At 39.8% G+C, this 16,860-nt stretch overlaps 4 protein-coding genes and 1 non-coding gene across 5 annotated transcripts in view; 2 read left to right on the forward strand and 3 right to left on the reverse strand.

Moving 5' to 3' along the window:
• LOC101305569 overlaps positions 1-2,733 on the forward strand; it is a 6,083-nt gene extending 3,350 nt beyond the window's left edge. The window contains exons 3-4 of the mRNA XM_004302490.1: positions 96-1,150; positions 2,191-2,733. Of these exons, the coding sequence (XP_004302538.1) occupies positions 96-1,150; positions 2,191-2,323 (1,188 nt within the window). The 3' untranslated portion in view covers positions 2,324-2,733. The remainder of the gene's footprint in view (positions 1-95; positions 1,151-2,190) is intronic.
• A 6,718-nt stretch (positions 2,734-9,451) lies between these two features.
• LOC101301413 (flotillin-like protein 1-like) lies at positions 9,452-10,948 on the forward strand. The gene has a single exon (XM_004305042.1). The coding sequence runs from the start codon at positions 9,509-9,511 to the stop codon at positions 10,946-10,948; it is 1,440 nt and encodes a 479-aa protein (XP_004305090.1). The 5' UTR covers positions 9,452-9,508.
• Positions 10,949-11,971: 1,023 nt separating this feature from the next.
• On the reverse strand, positions 11,972-12,514 carry LOC101301707 (ribonuclease HI-like). Its single transcript, XM_004305043.1, has one exon. It carries the CDS (start codon positions 12,512-12,514, stop codon positions 11,972-11,974), a length of 543 nt encoding a protein of 180 aa, XP_004305091.1.
• Positions 12,515-13,068: 554 nt separating this feature from the next.
• TRNAY-GUA lies at positions 13,069-13,161 on the reverse strand. The gene is made up of 2 exons: positions 13,125-13,161; positions 13,069-13,104 (listed from the first exon to the last, which is right to left on the reverse strand). It is a non-coding gene; the product is annotated as a tRNA-Tyr (tRNA).
• An 893-nt stretch (positions 13,162-14,054) lies between these two features.
• On the reverse strand, positions 14,055-16,860 carry LOC101291543 (CBL-interacting protein kinase 2-like). The gene is made up of 2 exons (XM_004302525.1): positions 16,780-16,860; positions 14,055-16,014 (listed from the first exon to the last, which is right to left on the reverse strand). The coding sequence occupies exon 2, from the start codon at positions 15,585-15,587 to the stop codon at positions 14,172-14,174; it is 1,416 nt and encodes a 471-aa protein (XP_004302573.1). The 5' UTR covers positions 15,588-16,014; positions 16,780-16,860; the 3' UTR covers positions 14,055-14,171.

Here is a 16,860-nt window from a genome sequence, read left to right on the forward strand (position 1 = left end):
TTCAAGTCTTGTTGCCTTCTCAGTTGTAATGACATTAGGCATATTATAAGAAGTGGAGAAAAGAAGTTTTACAATGTTGAGCTGATTTCATGCAGATTCAGTCCGAATCACAGACAGGGACAGCGCCAAAAAAAACATGGCAGCAATTATTTACTCGTTCATCATCCGTTCCTGCATCTTCGAGTGTAAATGTAATTAGTAGACCAAATACAAAGTCCCAAACAGAAGTGCAAACTCCTTTGGTATCTGGTCAACCAGCATCAATACAATCTTTTGACAATCCGATCAATTTTGGTCTGCCATCACCGTTCACTATATCTCCCTTTTCTAAAGGAGTCTGTAGTAGCAGTTTAGGCTTTTCACCTGCTGTTGAACCCATGTTCCCTCGCATTGGAGAAGGGCGTCATGAACCAATACATGAAGAGCCAGAGCTTTTTGAAGACCCATGTTATGTTCCCGATCCGGTATCTTTGCTTGGCCCTGTCTCTGAGTCACTTGATAATTTTCAGTTGGACATGGGGACTGGCTTCTTGAAAGATGTGGGATCAGAGAGGCCTCGCACATTAAAGAATGTATCTGCTTCTTCTGAGCTCAACAAGCCATCTCCAATTGAGTCACCTTTGTCTCGAGAAAAACATAATACTTGTAATCGCTTTCCAAGTACACCAAAGGCCCAGGATACGCATTCTCCACCCCTAGATGATGCAAACGCAAATGATAAGGGTACGTGGCAAATGTGGAATAGCTGTCCTCTTGGCCAGGAAGGTTTAGGTTTAGCAGGTGGCCCAGCAAGCTGGCTTCTACCTCCTGAACTGAACAGATCCAACAAGGATGATCTTATGCACCCTTCATCTCATATGTCACTGTTTTCAACAGAAGAACAGGTTGTTCCTGGCCCTCATTCTCCTCGCCATCAGAGCATTTTCCTTGGTAATGGCCATAATGGTGGGACATTTAGCCCTGTGTCTGGTTCAAGTGATCATGATCCTTGGTTACAGAAAGCATTTTTTCCACCATTGTCAAATGCTGAAACCCATTATCCTCTCAAACCTCCAGATGAAGCTACTAAGATGGAAATATATTTTGGGAGTCCCAGCAGATCTACTACCAATCATGCGTTTGAGCTGTCTCCAGGAAATGGCTGGTCCAAGTAAGTGCATTGCACCTCATCCATCTTACATTTTACTACTGGTTGAAGAATTGCTCTCATGTTATTCTTTAAACATTTATGATTGATTATGGCAAGTTTCCTGTTGCCTTGTAATATGGCGAGGTATGGTGTTAGGTATTTGTGCTCTTGCCCAAAACAAAACATTTGTACTAGAGACTAATGATGACAGAGAAGGGCAAGTGAAAATCATGAAAATGCTGCACTTTATAAACTTGTAATGAAATAGGAGATTCTAGTATACAGGAGCTTTCAACCTATTCTTAAGCATTTGGTTGGTTTTGAAGTCCTTTCCTGATCTGGTACTGTTAATCATATCTACCCATTGTGTTTTCTGCATACTGTTTTCTTCAAGTAGTGGCTTGCTCTAGCCATCACGCAACTGGCTTTCCTTTGTTATGTAGTTTAAGTCAAAAAGTTGAAAGTGATTGGAGCAGCTACATGTTCTAGTTGATGCTCCAGTTCACTTCATGTCTTGCTATTGCGTCTTCGGTATACTGGTTTCCCAGAAGATTGTAGTGACTTGTTGCTTCAGCTGTCAGTCAACTAGCTTTGCTCCCTGTTGTAGTGAAAAGTAAAAATTGAAATTGATATGATCAGTATATCTAGATGTTCTAGTTGATAATGGTGTTTGGCCATGTAACTAATACTGTGAATGACATTTGCGTGTTTATTCTGTTATAAGCATGCCCCATCAAGGTTTTCTGGAGCTTTTCTGTGCTTCTTCATGTAAATTTTAAGTTTGATTTCTTACCAAGTCGATAGAAGGGCTAGTATCAAGTAATCAAGGTGCTTGTGTAGGTGCCATAGGTCCAAACACTTTTAAAATATCCTGCATAAGGATTTTGGATGGTTTGATTTGTACATGTTTTATTCAAATAATGGGATGGGACATGCTGCGATTGGTTTTAATTTATATCTGCCGAGTAGTGTAAAACGAGAATTTCTGCTCTTGAAAAGTTTCCTAGTTCAGCTTGGATAAAGTGACCTAATTGTAGTTTGCTGTGGTTTGTTATTTGCAGGAAGGAATCGATTGAATGCGGAGTGCAGGGTACAGCAGCGGAAGGTGTTGGAAAGCCATCAGTTGTGAGGCCTCACGTCAGGGGTCCTTATCCTTCCACCCCAGATGTACAGTCACTTTGGTCTTATGTTTAAAAACGCAAATGAGAAAGAGTATGAGGGACCTGAAAAAAAAAAGACACCTCCTGTACTCTAATCTAATGGAGGCACATAGCCTCTTTTTGGAGGAGAGTTAAGAATACTGAATGCATTGTATCTTCCTGCTCTTCTTTATAAGGGAGATTGATGTTTACTTACATTAGCTTGGATAGGAATACACGTGACATGCATGCTTTTATGCTCTCAGGTAACTGCTAGATGTGTCACTGTTCTGATTCATTAGTTTCTTAGAGCTGGGGAGTGTTACTACAGCTATGGGGAAATTCTACATTTGCAGAATGGTGCTTGGTCCTCTCTTTTGTTTAACCATGAATGGGTATGCTGTATCATACTAACACGTTCTTAAGGAGTGCCTTCATTCCTTCCTATATATTATTCCTTTCCTCGACCTTTTCACCATCTGTTTTTCACAGGTAAAGGGCTTTGATGTCGAGATCTTAGAAACCCCCCGCCCCCTCTCACGTTATAACAGTTTAGCTTTTGACATTGAGTTCTCATATAGCAGTTTAGCGAAACAAATTGGCAAAATTTTAGTTCATTCATTCCGAAGTAAAAACTTCCGTTTTGTTTTTGTTATGGTCTCTTTGTCTATTTTGAGTTTCTGTTGTCTGCCGTCAGAGCAAGGAATGATCATAGGGGCTGCAGGCCATATGGTATGGTTATTCGGAGTTCTTGCGATGTTTAGGATGTTTTCAGGAACTTTTCACTTATCCTTGTTGGCGCTTCCGGTCATGCATCGTATGTTCTAGCTAATACTAATAGTGATGCCAATAAAATTATGAGGAAATTTTTCAAACGGTACCTCAAGTTAAGCCCATTCATCATTTTGATATCTCAATTTTGAATGGTACCTCAATATTTAAACTCAATCCAACATTAGTTCCTTCCGTTATTAACACCATTAAGTTAGAGTTAGTTCATGGGCAAAATTGTCTTTTCATGTTTTTCCTTCCCAAATATTTTCTTTCCACAAACCTTTCCTTTTAGAATATATCATTTTTCTCAAAAATTAGAGACATATAAAAATTATAATACACCATTGACCATTAATATTAATCAAAATACAACCACTATTACTATTAATTTAAATAACTTGTACAGACATTAAACTGCATATGTTTATTATAGGTGAAGAACCATCTGCTCCAGGGACGACAAAGTTGCCCAAGAGTTTATACACAACAATCACATGTGGGATATGTCATAAGAAATGCCACAACAGGAGGAGTTGTGAAAGAAGAAACCAGGTTCCATTCATCTTTTGGACTACATTTATTAGCCAGTTTATACATTCTTATATTAAATAAAAACCTAACTTCACTATTGTTGTGCAGCAACAAGTGCCAGATGTGAATGTTGAAGTTCCAAATGAGAACATTGAAGTTCCTGTCGACAACAATGTCGAAACCCCTACTGATCCTACCACTGTTTAATATATATAATTTTATTAGGACTATATAATTACTCTATTGGCATGTATAACCAACTGTTTATGGTAGCAACTTTTGTGTGATCTTTGATTTCGCTATCCATACTCTTTTGGGAAGTTCTGCAAGCAGCGTTAGCGTTCAAGTGCTTGGCTCGTAACTTTTGTGTAACAGTGGTTATATTTTGAGACAATATTAATGGCCAATAGTGTATTTTAATTTTCAGAAGTTTTTATTGGCATGTACAACCAACTGGTAGCAAATTATATTGCTAATCTGGGAATTTTTGTAAGTAGTTGGAGACTTCAAGTTCTTCATCTTGTAAACTCTTATGTAATAGTGGTTGTATTTTGATTAATATTAATGGCTAATGGTGTATTATAATTTCTATATGTCTCTAATTTTTGGGAAAAATGATATATTCTAGAGGGAAAGGTTTGTCGAGGGAAAATGTTTGGGGAGGAAAAACATGAAGAGACAATTTTCTCCATGGACTAACTCTAACTTAACGGTGTTAATAACAGAATGAACTAATATTGGGTTAAGTTTAAATGTTGAGGTACCATTGTGATAGTTTTTAAAATTGAGATATCAAAATGATGAATGAGCTTAACTTTGGGCACAATTTGAAAAATTTCCTCTAAAATTATATCTTGATCGTTATTTGAGTATCTGCACCCCTTCCTACTCAGACTCTTGTAATCTACTCATACTATGCCCTCATTTTGATTAGTCTATTGAATGCCTATATACTTGGCAGCAATGAGAACTTTTCATGTCAACCAAAATAAGGGAAGTTGATTGCTGTAATAATAGGTACAATGAGAACTTGGCAGTAGTTTCTGACAGCATCTTCTGCAAAACCCATCGATGCTTGCAAGCAATTCAAGTAACTTTTACCTAAAATCAAGTAGAAGCCCAAATTTTACGGTAAAATATCGGGTATAATACTACGGTGGCTGTTAGGTTTTAGGCAATTCATGGTTTTTGATAGTAACAAAAACCATTTACTATTTACTATTTCCCATTTACTATTTACCCTATGTACTTCTCTGGCAGCTCATCACAGCTGTCTTCTACTTCTCTTTGGGATTCATTGAGTTCCTACTTTTCGTTGCTTTCCTGCTTCAGTTTTCAGTTACCTGTTTTGCAATTCCAGTTTGATCCCAACAGTTTAAGGGTAGAACTGCTGCAGTATCCATTGTTTCTCTGATTTGGAAACATAGAATAGAGAAACATGAACAGGATAGGAGCTGACGAAGTAGGCCAGATCCTGAGGCTGGTCACCGACCCAGCTGATAGAAAATCGGCGTCTCAGGTCTGCAAGGGGTGGTGGGTCATGGAGGGTCTGAGCCGATCAACACTCCGAGTTCTCAACATTGATCATCTTCCTCGATTACTTGCGGTACCCAAACTTAACCACATTCGAAACACCACAGTTAGTGAGCAATGCCGATCTCGCATTGGTGGCTCAGTCATGCCCCAAATTGGAGGCCTTCATACTTGACCATATCTCACTTGCGGAAGCGGGATCCTTCGCTCGATTAATTGGAGGTCCCAACTCTGATGAGTTAGAGAAGAAAGTCCGGGCCCGTATGGAAGTTGGGGACCAAGGTTTGTGCGCTGTGGCAAATGGGTGTCCCAAGTTGTCCAAGATTGTGATCAATAACAATTATGCTGGAGTGCTTGGAATTATAGCCATGATTACTTCAGCAGCACATAACCTCACTCATTTGGAGTTGGAGACTTGTTCTTTGCTTACTGACCAAGCCCTTGAAGCAATCGGTTCATCTAGTTGCCGCCTTAGCTTTCTGAGTTTTAGATTTTCCTCCAAAATTACTGATGCCGGATTGAGATTTTTGGCAAATGGGTCTTGCTCAAAAACCATTAAGCAATTGAAACTTTGTAGATAACGTGAATTCACTAATGGCGGGGTCTCGCTTTTGTGCAAGATGCGTGTCTTGGAGGAGCTGGATTTGAGTTACTGTTGCCAGCTAACTGATGTTGGAGGTCAGGCAATCTCCACAATTCGAACCCTCAAGAAGTTGAAGTTGGTGGAAGCAATATTCCTAACAGAAAGAACGTTCGTGGCTATTGCTAAGAATTGCATAAACTTGGAGGTGCTTGATCTAGCTGGTTGTAGAGGGATCACAACAACCTGTATTGATGCATTTTCGGGTCAAAAGTGCTTGCGATTCCTTAATCTACAATGTCGTTCGTGTGATGATTTAAGAGGATCTGCTTTCGAAAGCCTAGCACTTGGATGCCCTTCACTGGAGACGATTGTGGTGCACGAAAGTTTGAGAGAAAGGCTGTTGCAGGAAATGCAAGAGAGTACTGTTAGCAGAATCCTGGACTTCAAGTGTTGGTAGTTTGATTAGCACCTTGTATAGTTTGATGTATCAGCGTTTTATGTGTGATGGTGCTTTCAAACTAACTAGAGATGTAGTACTACGTACTGAATTATTTGGTTTGCTGTGAATGTTAGAAAGGTTTCATTATATATATGAAACAATTTCTTCTATCCAATCCATTCTATGCTTTTACAAGTCTCACTTTATCCTCATCTTAGATCATTGTCATTAGCCGCGGCAATTTCATTCATGGGATGACGTCTGATTGTTTGTTTAGATTTGCTAAATGAGCTCTTACTTTGCAATGAGTTGACACACGTTTTATTAGTGCTTTTGCTGTTCTTCTCATCTAGGGGTTTCCAATTTGATCCTCTTTTTAATAATTGTTGTGGCTTAACCAGATACTTAAGAACACACACCTAGGCTAAATTTGGGCATGGAACCACCCAAAGTGCATCATCTCCTCAAACTGTGAAAGAATTGCCACAGTATGTGTATCTGACATCTGTTGACTGTGGCTTATTCCACACCTGTGTTGTTTCATTTGCAGGAGATATGTGGTCATGGGGGATGGAGAAGGGCCTCGGTATGCCCAGATGCTAGTTTTACTGGGACAGATGCAGGGGATACAATTTCTCCCTTGCAGATTTTGTGTAATGGAGCAAACGAGTCTAAATTTCAGGAGCTGGTCCAAGTTGCATGTGGTACTGCCATACTGTTCTTGTAGCAAATGATAGATATCAGCTTTCGTCTTGGGAAAGGAGACAGAAGTGCTGAGGAGAATTCTAAGAGAGTCACAGAAACAGAAAAAGGCTTGTCTTCAGCAATGGAAGAAATGAAGCATCTCCAGTCAAAACTCAGTGATTTTATTGTCTAAGCTGCCTGCTGAACATAATGAAACACTGCTTAAGGTAATAAATTGCTGATTATAGTGCCAAAGTTTATTGTTACTTACCCATTACTCTTCCTGGAACTTAGTACTGGAAACTACTGTGTATAATTTAACCGACAGACAAGACATTAATTTTGTGCACTTTCCATGCAGAATATAGAGATATGTCGTCTTTACGAACTTGATACTGTTAGCTCAGACATTATGAAGGTATTTGCTCATTTTCATATGTTTTCTGTTTATGCAAATTGTGTATGAGCTTATGGACTTTTCACTTGTACAACTCAGCAATTGCATGGTTTGGTTGGTTCTTGGTTCACTCTATATTCACAAATCCTTTCAAAAGCCATTACTAAGGTTCTTGAGATATGAAAGACATTATGTTTAGGATAAAGGATAGTTTATTTTAGATACACAAGTCCTGGAGTTTAAATATACACGTATTCTAAGAACTGCCAGACATTGTTAGCCTCCGGTCTGTAGAACATTTCATCTTTCATCATGACGGTCTTTCAAACTCACCAAGTCTCGCAAGCCTAAAGTTTATTGACTTCGATGTTTTTTGAGGGGCAACTTAAATGGAATGTCTGGTCAGACTTGTAAAATTCACTTCTCCTGTTCTTGATAAAAGTTGAATTTACAATGCACCACTGCACCAGTTAACAGTTTTTTAGTTTTTAGATTTCTGGGGTGTACCATTGGAAGGATGGTAGGAAAGGTTGTGGAGTTTTCTGGCTTCAGCAAGCCCGAGATGAAGTTCTCCTTACCAGGGTTGCTCAGCATTTACTTGATTCTGTTGGAAAGTCAAATATCTGATGAGAGTTTTAAGGTAAACTTTATTTGCCTGTTAAAATGTAAACCCCTAGTATTAGAAGACTCAATTTTCGTGAAACAACTAATTTCTAGTTTTATACACAGCAATGGGAAGGCTTAATTGAATTGTTGGGGTCTGAATCCAAGACTACTGTGGGGGTCTAGACTTCCTGCACAAGTATGAACATTACTGAATACATTGCTGAAAATGAGAAAAAGTACGAGGGACTTGGAAAAAAAACAAAAATAGCCTCCTTTGGAGGAGAGTTTAGAATACTGAATGCATTGTATCTTCCTGCTCTTCCTAAGGGAGATTGATGTTTACTTACATTAGCTTGGATAGGAATACACGTGACATGCATGCTTTTATGCTCTCGGGTAACTGCTAGATGTGTCACTGTTCTGATTCATTAGTTTCTTTTGTAAAGCTGGGGGTGTTACTACAGCCATGGGGAAATTCTACATTTGCAGAATGGTGCTTGGTCCTCTCTCTCTTTTTTTGAAAGTTTGGTCCGCTCTCTTTTTTTCTGAAAGTTTAACCATGAATGGGTATGCTGTATCATACTAACACGTTCTTAAGGAGTGCCTTCATTTCTTCCTACATTATTGTTCCTTTCCTCGACCTTTTCACAATCTGTTCACAGGTAAAGGGCTTTCACATTGAGCTCTTAAAAAGCCCCGGCGTCTCTCGTTATAGCAGTTTAGCGAAAAAAATGACAACTTTTTAGTCGGTACAGAAGTATAGATTTTCCCCTTTCGAGTTTGTTATGGTCTCTTCGTCTATTTTGAGTTTCTGTTGTTTGCCTTCATAACAAGCAGGAAACATCATGGGGCATGTCTGTCTTTAGAGCAAGGACAATCATGGGGGATGCAGGCTTGTGAAGAATATCTCTAGTTTGGGGTTGAATCAATGTTTAGGAAGTTGTCCGGAGCTTTCACAGATGCTTGTATGATACTAATCTAATTTGCCGTTCCCGTCATGCATCGTATTTTCTAGCTCACACTGATAGGGGATTATCTCGATCGTTGTTTGAGCATCTGCACCCTTTCCCACTCGAATTCTTGTAGTCTACTCAAATGCCTATATACTTGGCAGTTGTTTCTAACAAATAAATGATAAGATTTCATTGAAAAGGCAATGAGAACTTTTCAAGTCAACCAAAATAAGGGAAGTTGATTGCTGAAATAATAGTTACAATTTGCAAAGACGTAACGTGCAAACATGAAACATTCCCACACATAAATAAAATTCAAATAACCATGTCAAAAAAGAATGATTCAATTAGGCTGAATTAGCAAACGAAAAGACCACGAAGCTTGTAAAACCAAAGTAGAAAAAGATTCAATTATCGAACGAAAAGTTTAGGAAATTCATTCGAAGAAGTACTAAACCAAAATAGAATAGTTGATCACTGTTCTCATGAAGCACGAAATCTCATGAAGCACGAAATGGTTCATTTTAGTAGTCATTAATTTTGATTTGCTTTCGTCTCTGTCAAGTGTAGCTGGTTTCCGGAGTCTGCAGTTTCTCAGAAACAACGAGTCCTCATTCAATTCACAAGCTGAAACATCATCAGAATACTCGTATATATTAACTACGATCAGATCCTTAATTTTCAGAGATCTCATTCAAAACCATAAACACTAGTGCATGCATTGATTCATTCAACCAACAATGTATAAAGTAGCAAGCGCCAATGAGTATCTAGTGATCACTGGTATCGGAATCGACGACATTAAGATCAGAAAGAAGGCATGGGTGCTTCCGGGGCAGTCCTACACCTTCATCGACCTCTCCCCTGTCAACTACACCTTCGAAGTTCAAGCCATGAGCGCCGAGAAGCTCCCCTTCATCCTCCCCGCCGTCTTCACCATCGGCCCTTTTGACGCTAGGGACTCCCTTAAGAAGTACGCCAAGCTCATTTCTTCTCATGACAAGAACTCCAGCCACGTCAAGGAGCTCGTCCAGGGGATCATCGAGGGAGAGACTCGTGTCCTCGCAGCCTCGATGACCATGGAGCAGATCTTCAAAGGTACAAAAGAGTTCAAAAAGGAGGTGTTCGACAAGGTTCAGCTGGAGTTGGATCAGTTCGGGCTTTATATTTATAATGCAAATGTGAAGCAGTTGGTGGACGTAGTAGGGCATGAGTATTTCAGTTACTTGGGGCAGAAGACACAGATGGAAGCGGCCAACCAGGCCAAGGTGGACGTGGCGGAGGCCAAAATGAAGGGAGAGGTAGGCTCTAAGCTGAGGCAAGGGAAGACATTGCAGAATGCTGCAAAGATCGATGCGGAGACGAAGATCATATCAACCCAAAGGCAAGGGGAGGGAAAGAAGGAGGAGGTTAGGGTTAACACTGAGGTTAAAATTTATGAAAACCAAAGAGAAGCTGATGTGGCAAAGGCGAATGCTGAGCTGGCGATGAAGAAGGCCGGGTGGGAGAGGGAGGCGGAGGTGGCGCAAGTGGAGGCAGCGAAGGCGGTGGCGTTGAAAGAAGCTGAGCTGCAAAGGGAGGTGGAAATGATGAATGCGATGACTATGACTGAGAAGCTAAAGGCTGAGTTCTTGAGCAAGGCAAGTGTTGAGGCCGAGACCAAGGCGCAAGAGGCGAATTGGAATCTCTACCAAAAGCAGAAGGCAGCGGATGCGGTTCTCTACCAAAAGGAGAAAGAGGCTGAGGCGCAGAGAGCAATGGCCGAGGCCAAGTTTTATGCTCAGGCAAAAGCTGCGGATGGAGAGCTTTATGCAAAGAAGACACAGGCCGAGGGACTTATGGTGCTTGGACAAGCAGAAGGTGTCTACCTGCGCACTCTTATGGAATCATTGGGAGGCAACTATGAAGCGGTGAGAGACTACTTGATGATCAATCGTGGGATGTACCAAGAGGTTGCTAGGATTAACGGCGAGGCGGTGCGGGGACTTGAGCCGAAAATTAGCATCTGGACCAACGGCGGTGAGGGTGGTGCTGGCGGCGGCAATGCAGCTATGAAGGAGGTTGCGGGAGTTTACAAGATGTTGCCACCATTGTTCAAGACTGTTCAGGACCAAACAGGAATGCTGCCTCCTACTTGGATGGGCAATCTACCAGTTGCTGATGGTTCTAAACGTAATTGATCGACTTAAGCAGCATGAAATAAGATGCAAAAAAGTCCCAGCTTTCTTGCTAACACAAGTATATATTTTGTTTATTTTGGCAGAAAAGTTTATATGTTATTTTGGTTGCGTTACCCAAAAGTTCATTATGGTATTTGTACGTTCAGTGAGCTCAGTCAAGTAGTTCGTGGAGCGGTTTTATATGAATGACAGTATAAATGTATAATAACTTTGTTATGTATTATCATTCATATTGCATTTGTCAAACTAATTAATCAAATATATATGAACTGAGAGGAAACTCCGCAATTGAAAGAAAAAATGAAACTGCAGTCAGATGCGAATTAAACATTGTATTGGAGACACAAAGGATATAGAAGTATATTAAAACAATATAAATTTGAGGGTGGACGAACTTGATAAAAGTAATAAGAACATACATGAAATGTTACCGATCAGTCAGGTATTGATACTTCTTGTTGACAAAAAATAAGAAGTTCAATTTACACATGATGAAGTGTAAGTTATTTATAATTTTCAAATCTTCTTATTTTCTAAAGAATTTAGCAAGGTAGCAACACCCTAACGATGAGGTTGACATGAATGATAAGCTTGAATGAAAGCCTCACATAAGTTGATTAAGTTCAAGTTGTTGGGTTGAGCTACCGCAAGACCTCATGTGCTGTTAGTGGAAGTTAAAAGGAATCTGAAGCTAATTATACCACAGTTAATGCAAACATATAAACACAAAATCAACACAAACTTATCAGCATCAACATTGTTGATGGAGATGGCCATGTCTGAAAGCTTAGAGTTTTGTTCTCTCTCTCACAATATGCTCCTTAGATGAGATATGAACTGTGTCTTATGATGAGACATGGACTTATGCTCGTCTATTTATAATCAATTAGTGTCTTGCCCATTAAATATTCATATAATCCTGTAAAATTTACCAAATATTACTAGATTATATCAAAAGATATTAGGTTTAATCAATTGCTTGAACTACAAGTTACATAATATTTTTTTTAAAGGGAAAATAAATTACATTAAGAAGCCTCCAGGGCAACCAACGTTTACAATATCAAATAGTAAGGCTTTCGAAACCTCACTAGGAACCCTATCATTCAAATACATAGGAGAATTACAAGCATGCCCAAGATTAGCTATAGCATCGGCTACAAAGTTAGCTTCCCTTAGCACATGCCTAAAAGTAATAGAATCAAAACTAGTAGCTAAAGTTTTGATGTCTTCCACTAGTTTGATCAATCTCCAAGGTGGTTCAAAGCGGCCATTCACTGCATCTATCACCAACTTTGAATCTCCTTCAACTTCAACATTAGTGAAACCCTTCTCCTTTGCTTTGAGTAAGCCGTCTCTCAAAGCCACGGCTTCAGCAATTGGAACTGAAGCTCTACCAATGGGATTGGAGGCAGCAGAGATTGGTCTTCCATTGGCGTCTCTAATTATAAAGCCACAAGCAGCTGAGTTACTTGTGACTGATCCATCAAAGTTAATTTTAACAAAAGAGTTAGGAGGAGCTTGCCACTTAATAGTGGCACACTGGTTTTGAGAATGCACCCCCATGACTCTTTCGCTAAGACTAGTATGACATGAGATCATTGAAGCTGCAGCTAAGGCAGTTGATAGAGGATTAGGAACACCTCCTCTAAAAACAGTATCATTTCTAACTTTCCAGACCTGCCAACAAATGGTAATCACTTTTGCAAACAAATCAGCATCATAAGGTTGAGAGATAAAGAGTTCCTTAAAAACTTTGAGGTAACCCTCTTCCCAATTAACTGGGGAGTCAATGTGAGAAAGATTCCAAACTTGTTTAGTAAATTCACAATAACCAAAAAGATGGTTAGCTGTTTCATTATCATTGTTAAGTTACATAATATTGTTAAAGTCCACATTTATCTAACAGTATTGGTCATCACGAGCTGCCTAAGTGATGCTGGATAGGTCATCACGAGGCATGTTTGCTAGATGTCTACTCTACGAGATTTCAAGATGAAAATTTTCAGAAGCAACTGCTACCCGTGGTAATGGGTACTGCTCCCAGGTTCATAATATTCTTGGGTCGGTGGTATACACGGATCCAAAACAAAAGAAAAGGGTTGGAAAATTAAAAGAAATCCGACCTACCGGATTCGAACCAGTGACCTAAGGATACCTGACAGGTTTTAACCCACTACAGTCCTCCGCTCTACCAACTGAGCTAAGGTCGGTTTGTTAACATCTTCGCCACAAATTTTATATATCCTTTTTACGAAATATGGTCAACAAATGGGGCGTTGAATAATACTGAGGCGGCTATTGCCATCTCTACATTCTCTGTACGCCTTAAACATTCAAGAGAACATATGTTTGTTTTGTTCTTCTCAGACTTGGTCCCTAGTCCAATTTCTACCTGGATTGAGTAAACGTCAATTTAGCACTATATTAACACCAGACCTCACATTCCTAAGAGATACAAATCTGCCCAACAGCTCCAGAACCACAATCACATCTCTGTCTCTCTCATTGATCAGTCTCACTTCTTGTGTGCCAAGCAACGATAATGTGTCCCCTAAGATTCATATTGATTTTCTTGTCTGCCACTCTCGCCGGTTTCTTCTTGTTGCGAAACATCGCATCGGAAAATGACTACGAAAACTGCCTGCAGTCTACCTGTCTTCAAGAATCACATGCATCGTCAACAAACTCCTCCTCCTCATCCAAGGTTGCATCTGCCATGAAAACTGGGTTTTGGACATGCGTTGACATGGCAAGTGGACACTACCTATGGAAAACTTTGGTGTCTTCTTCTCCTTCGGCTTCTGTCCATTCTCGCTCTAGTTAAGTTCTTGGATTGCTGGTACTAAATTTGCTTCATTGCTTGTTCATACTTTGTATACAGGAGGTTAACATCTCAATCACAATTATGGAATATACACGGCTGAAAATTTGATCAGTATTTTACTCTGTTTTGATTCTGTATATGTAGAAGATCAATGCTACTAGAACCTATATGAATCTACAGACCAAAAAAACCTATATGAATCTAATATTTCTTTTCTAGGCTGCAAGTTAAATAGGAAAATAATGAAAGTAAAAAGAATTGTTTCACATACACAAAGATGAAAACAAGTTCAAATTAATGCATTAATGATTTGTAATCGTCACAATGACTAAAGCTTCTCAAGAATAAACCAAGAAATACTACAATCAAATTCACTACAATCTTCCCTTGCTGGGATTATGCCTCCTGGGGAGAGGCTACTTGAACTGGGAGCGTCAAAGGTTGTTGCTCTTGCTGCTCTGGTTGTGGTGGCTCTTGTTGCTGCGGCTGTTGCTCCCCTTGCCAAGTCCAAATAATGTCCTTGAGACCTGGTCTTACCTCCTTTTTCATGACCTTCTGATACTCTAATGTATCTCCACTAGACTTCTTCACCTCCACCAAGTGAAAAGACGGGGTGATCTCGAAGATCTCAGTTTCAATGCCCAAAACCCCTTTCCTGCCTTCCGTGGACCCTTCCATTCTTAACAACCCTCCATCTTTCTTCTTGATTTTGAGTTTCAGACGCTTGGCTATGTCTTCCAGCTTGCTGATGATGGTTGAAGCAGTTTTGTTGGATGTAAACCGCACTTCTTTTTTCTGTTCAGCCTCTTCAAACAGTCCAGACAAATCAAAGCCAGCGGAGTAGGAGATGATATCGAAAGCGTTCAAGTTAGACGGCTTCTGCACTAATTCTTGCTTTGCCTCTGTCACAGAATTGTTATCTTCACCAGGTCCAAAAATGGAATCAGCATCCAGAGGGGCAAGCTCTTTCACTGGTAATTCAACAATTGCAGGTTTCTGGACCAGCCCCTTTCGGAACCAAGAAGATTGCATTACTTTAGACAAAGATATCCGAGTATTTGGATTTGGGTCAAATATCTTTGACAGCAACCTGCGTACTTCAGGAGTAAACCAGTTAGGGAATTTGAATTCCCCCTTACCAATCTTCCTATACAACTCCATCAGATTTGCATCATGAAATGGAAGATAGCCAGCCAATAGAACAAACAATACCACCCCACATGACCAAATGTCAGCTTTGGCACCATCATAGCCTTTCCTGTTTATTACTTCTGGGGCAACATATGCAGGAGTCCCACAGGTTGTATGAAGCAATCCATCTTGGCGCTTGGATTCACCAAGGGCACTCAGTCCAAAATCTGAAACCTTTAGATTTCCATTCTCATCCAAAAGTAGGTTTTCTGGTTTCAGATCACGATGGTATACACCTCTACTATGGCAGTAGTCAACAGCACTGACGAGCTGTTGAAAGTACTTCCTAGCAACATCCTCCTTTAGCTTGCCTTTGGAGACCTTGTCGAAGAGCTCACCACCTTTGACATACTCCATGACAAAGTAAATCTTGGTTTTGCTGGCCATCACCTCATAAAGCTCCACCACATTTGGATGTCTAATCAACCGCATCACAGAAATTTCACGCTTGATCTGATCAATCATCCCGACCTTCAAGATCCTCTCTTTGTCAATTATCTTTATGGCCACACTCATGTTGGTTTTGAGGTTCCTAGCATGGTAGACCTTGGCAAAGGTTCCTTGGCCTAATAACCTCCCCAGTTCGTATCGCTGCATCAGCACACTCCCTTTGTTTTCCATCTCTGGCTTCTATTCTTGTACACAGTAGAACTTACTTGTATATGATAGCTTAGAATATGATATAGGAACTATTCTCAGGAAATTAAAAGGCTATGAGATCAACCATCCTCATCAACATAATGTTTTGACAAGAGGTACCCCCTCAAATTGACTACTGCAGTCGGCATTTGAGCATACAAGCAGGAAGGGCTGTGAGTTTGTCCAATCTCATCCTTGATAAACAAGGGCAGCTCAAACAGAGCTACACTCTCACCAATCACTGAAGAAGAGTTTTCAACTTTGAAGCACATCTTTCAGCATTCCCTAGGTTTTCCTCTTTGATAACCCAGAGAAAACTGAAGAAGATTAGCTGAAACTTATGCGGACAAGAAACTGAATAGCAATCAGTTAATTTTCCAACTGCCTGCCAAATATATCAGATCCTCACCTGAAAAAGAACCAAAACGAAACAGATGAGCCTTCGTATCAACACCCGAGCCTTCATATGCTTAAAATCGCTACATAATACACAGTAAATAATAATAGACCGAAAATCATGATAGTTAAGATTAATTTGACAGGTCTTATATATCACTCTCGCTGCAAGCTGTCAACTTTAGCAAGGGATGAATGTCCACATCTTAGAAACAAATTGAGAATTTTGTTACTTCACATGGTTTTGAATGCATAATTAGACAACTTTTGTATATCTTTCTCATTGCAAGCTATGAACTTTAGCATGTACTTCCGCATCTTAAAGCTAAACTGAGAAATTTTGGGTTAAGTAACGTAAGTGATCTATATTCTGACACATGCAAGCTATGAAGTCTATCATTTCAAATGGTATTGCATCCATACACATAACCTCCAATGATTATGACAATAATTGTAATGACAGAAATTCATAAACACATGCAACCTTAAAACCCAAATGTTGATTCATGCATGAGCAGAACAGAGCAAAACTGATCTGTTTCTTATGAGAATCAAGATTAAAACCAAAAGCAAATTGGAACCTGGTTTCCTTTGTTTAATCTCAATTCTCAAAACAAAAACAATACCCAATTCTCAACTTCAAGTTTCAAGCAAACCAAACAGGAAGATATTGATAACAAAATCAAAATCTCTGTCGAGCCAACCTCAACGGTAATTCCATATTTTGCAGCAAACAACAAGAACAACCTAGAATAACAATCAAAGGTTGGAACTTTACCTTGGATTTGAGGAAGAAATCTCAATTCGGGAGAGCTGGAAGCAGAGAGAGAGAGAGAGAGAGAGAGAGAGAGAGAGAGAG

Source organism: Fragaria vesca, linkage group LG6 (genome assembly GCF_000184155.1).
Source record: "Fragaria vesca subsp. vesca linkage group LG6, FraVesHawaii_1.0, whole genome shotgun sequence".
NCBI lineage: Eukaryota > Viridiplantae > Streptophyta > Magnoliopsida > Rosales > Rosaceae > Fragaria > Fragaria vesca.

Excerpts from the sequence above, each read along its gene's own strand:
- LOC101301413 (XM_004305042.1), top strand. The coding sequence starts at position 9,509 with ATGTATAAAGTAGCAAGCGCCAATGAGTATCTAGTGATCACTGGTATC.
- LOC101301707 (XM_004305043.1), bottom strand. The coding sequence starts at position 12,514 with ATGGGGGTGCATTCTCAAAACCAGTGTGCCACTATTAAGTGGCAAGCT.
- LOC101291543 (XM_004302525.1), bottom strand. The coding sequence starts at position 15,587 with ATGGAAAACAAAGGGAGTGTGCTGATGCAGCGATACGAACTGGGGAGG.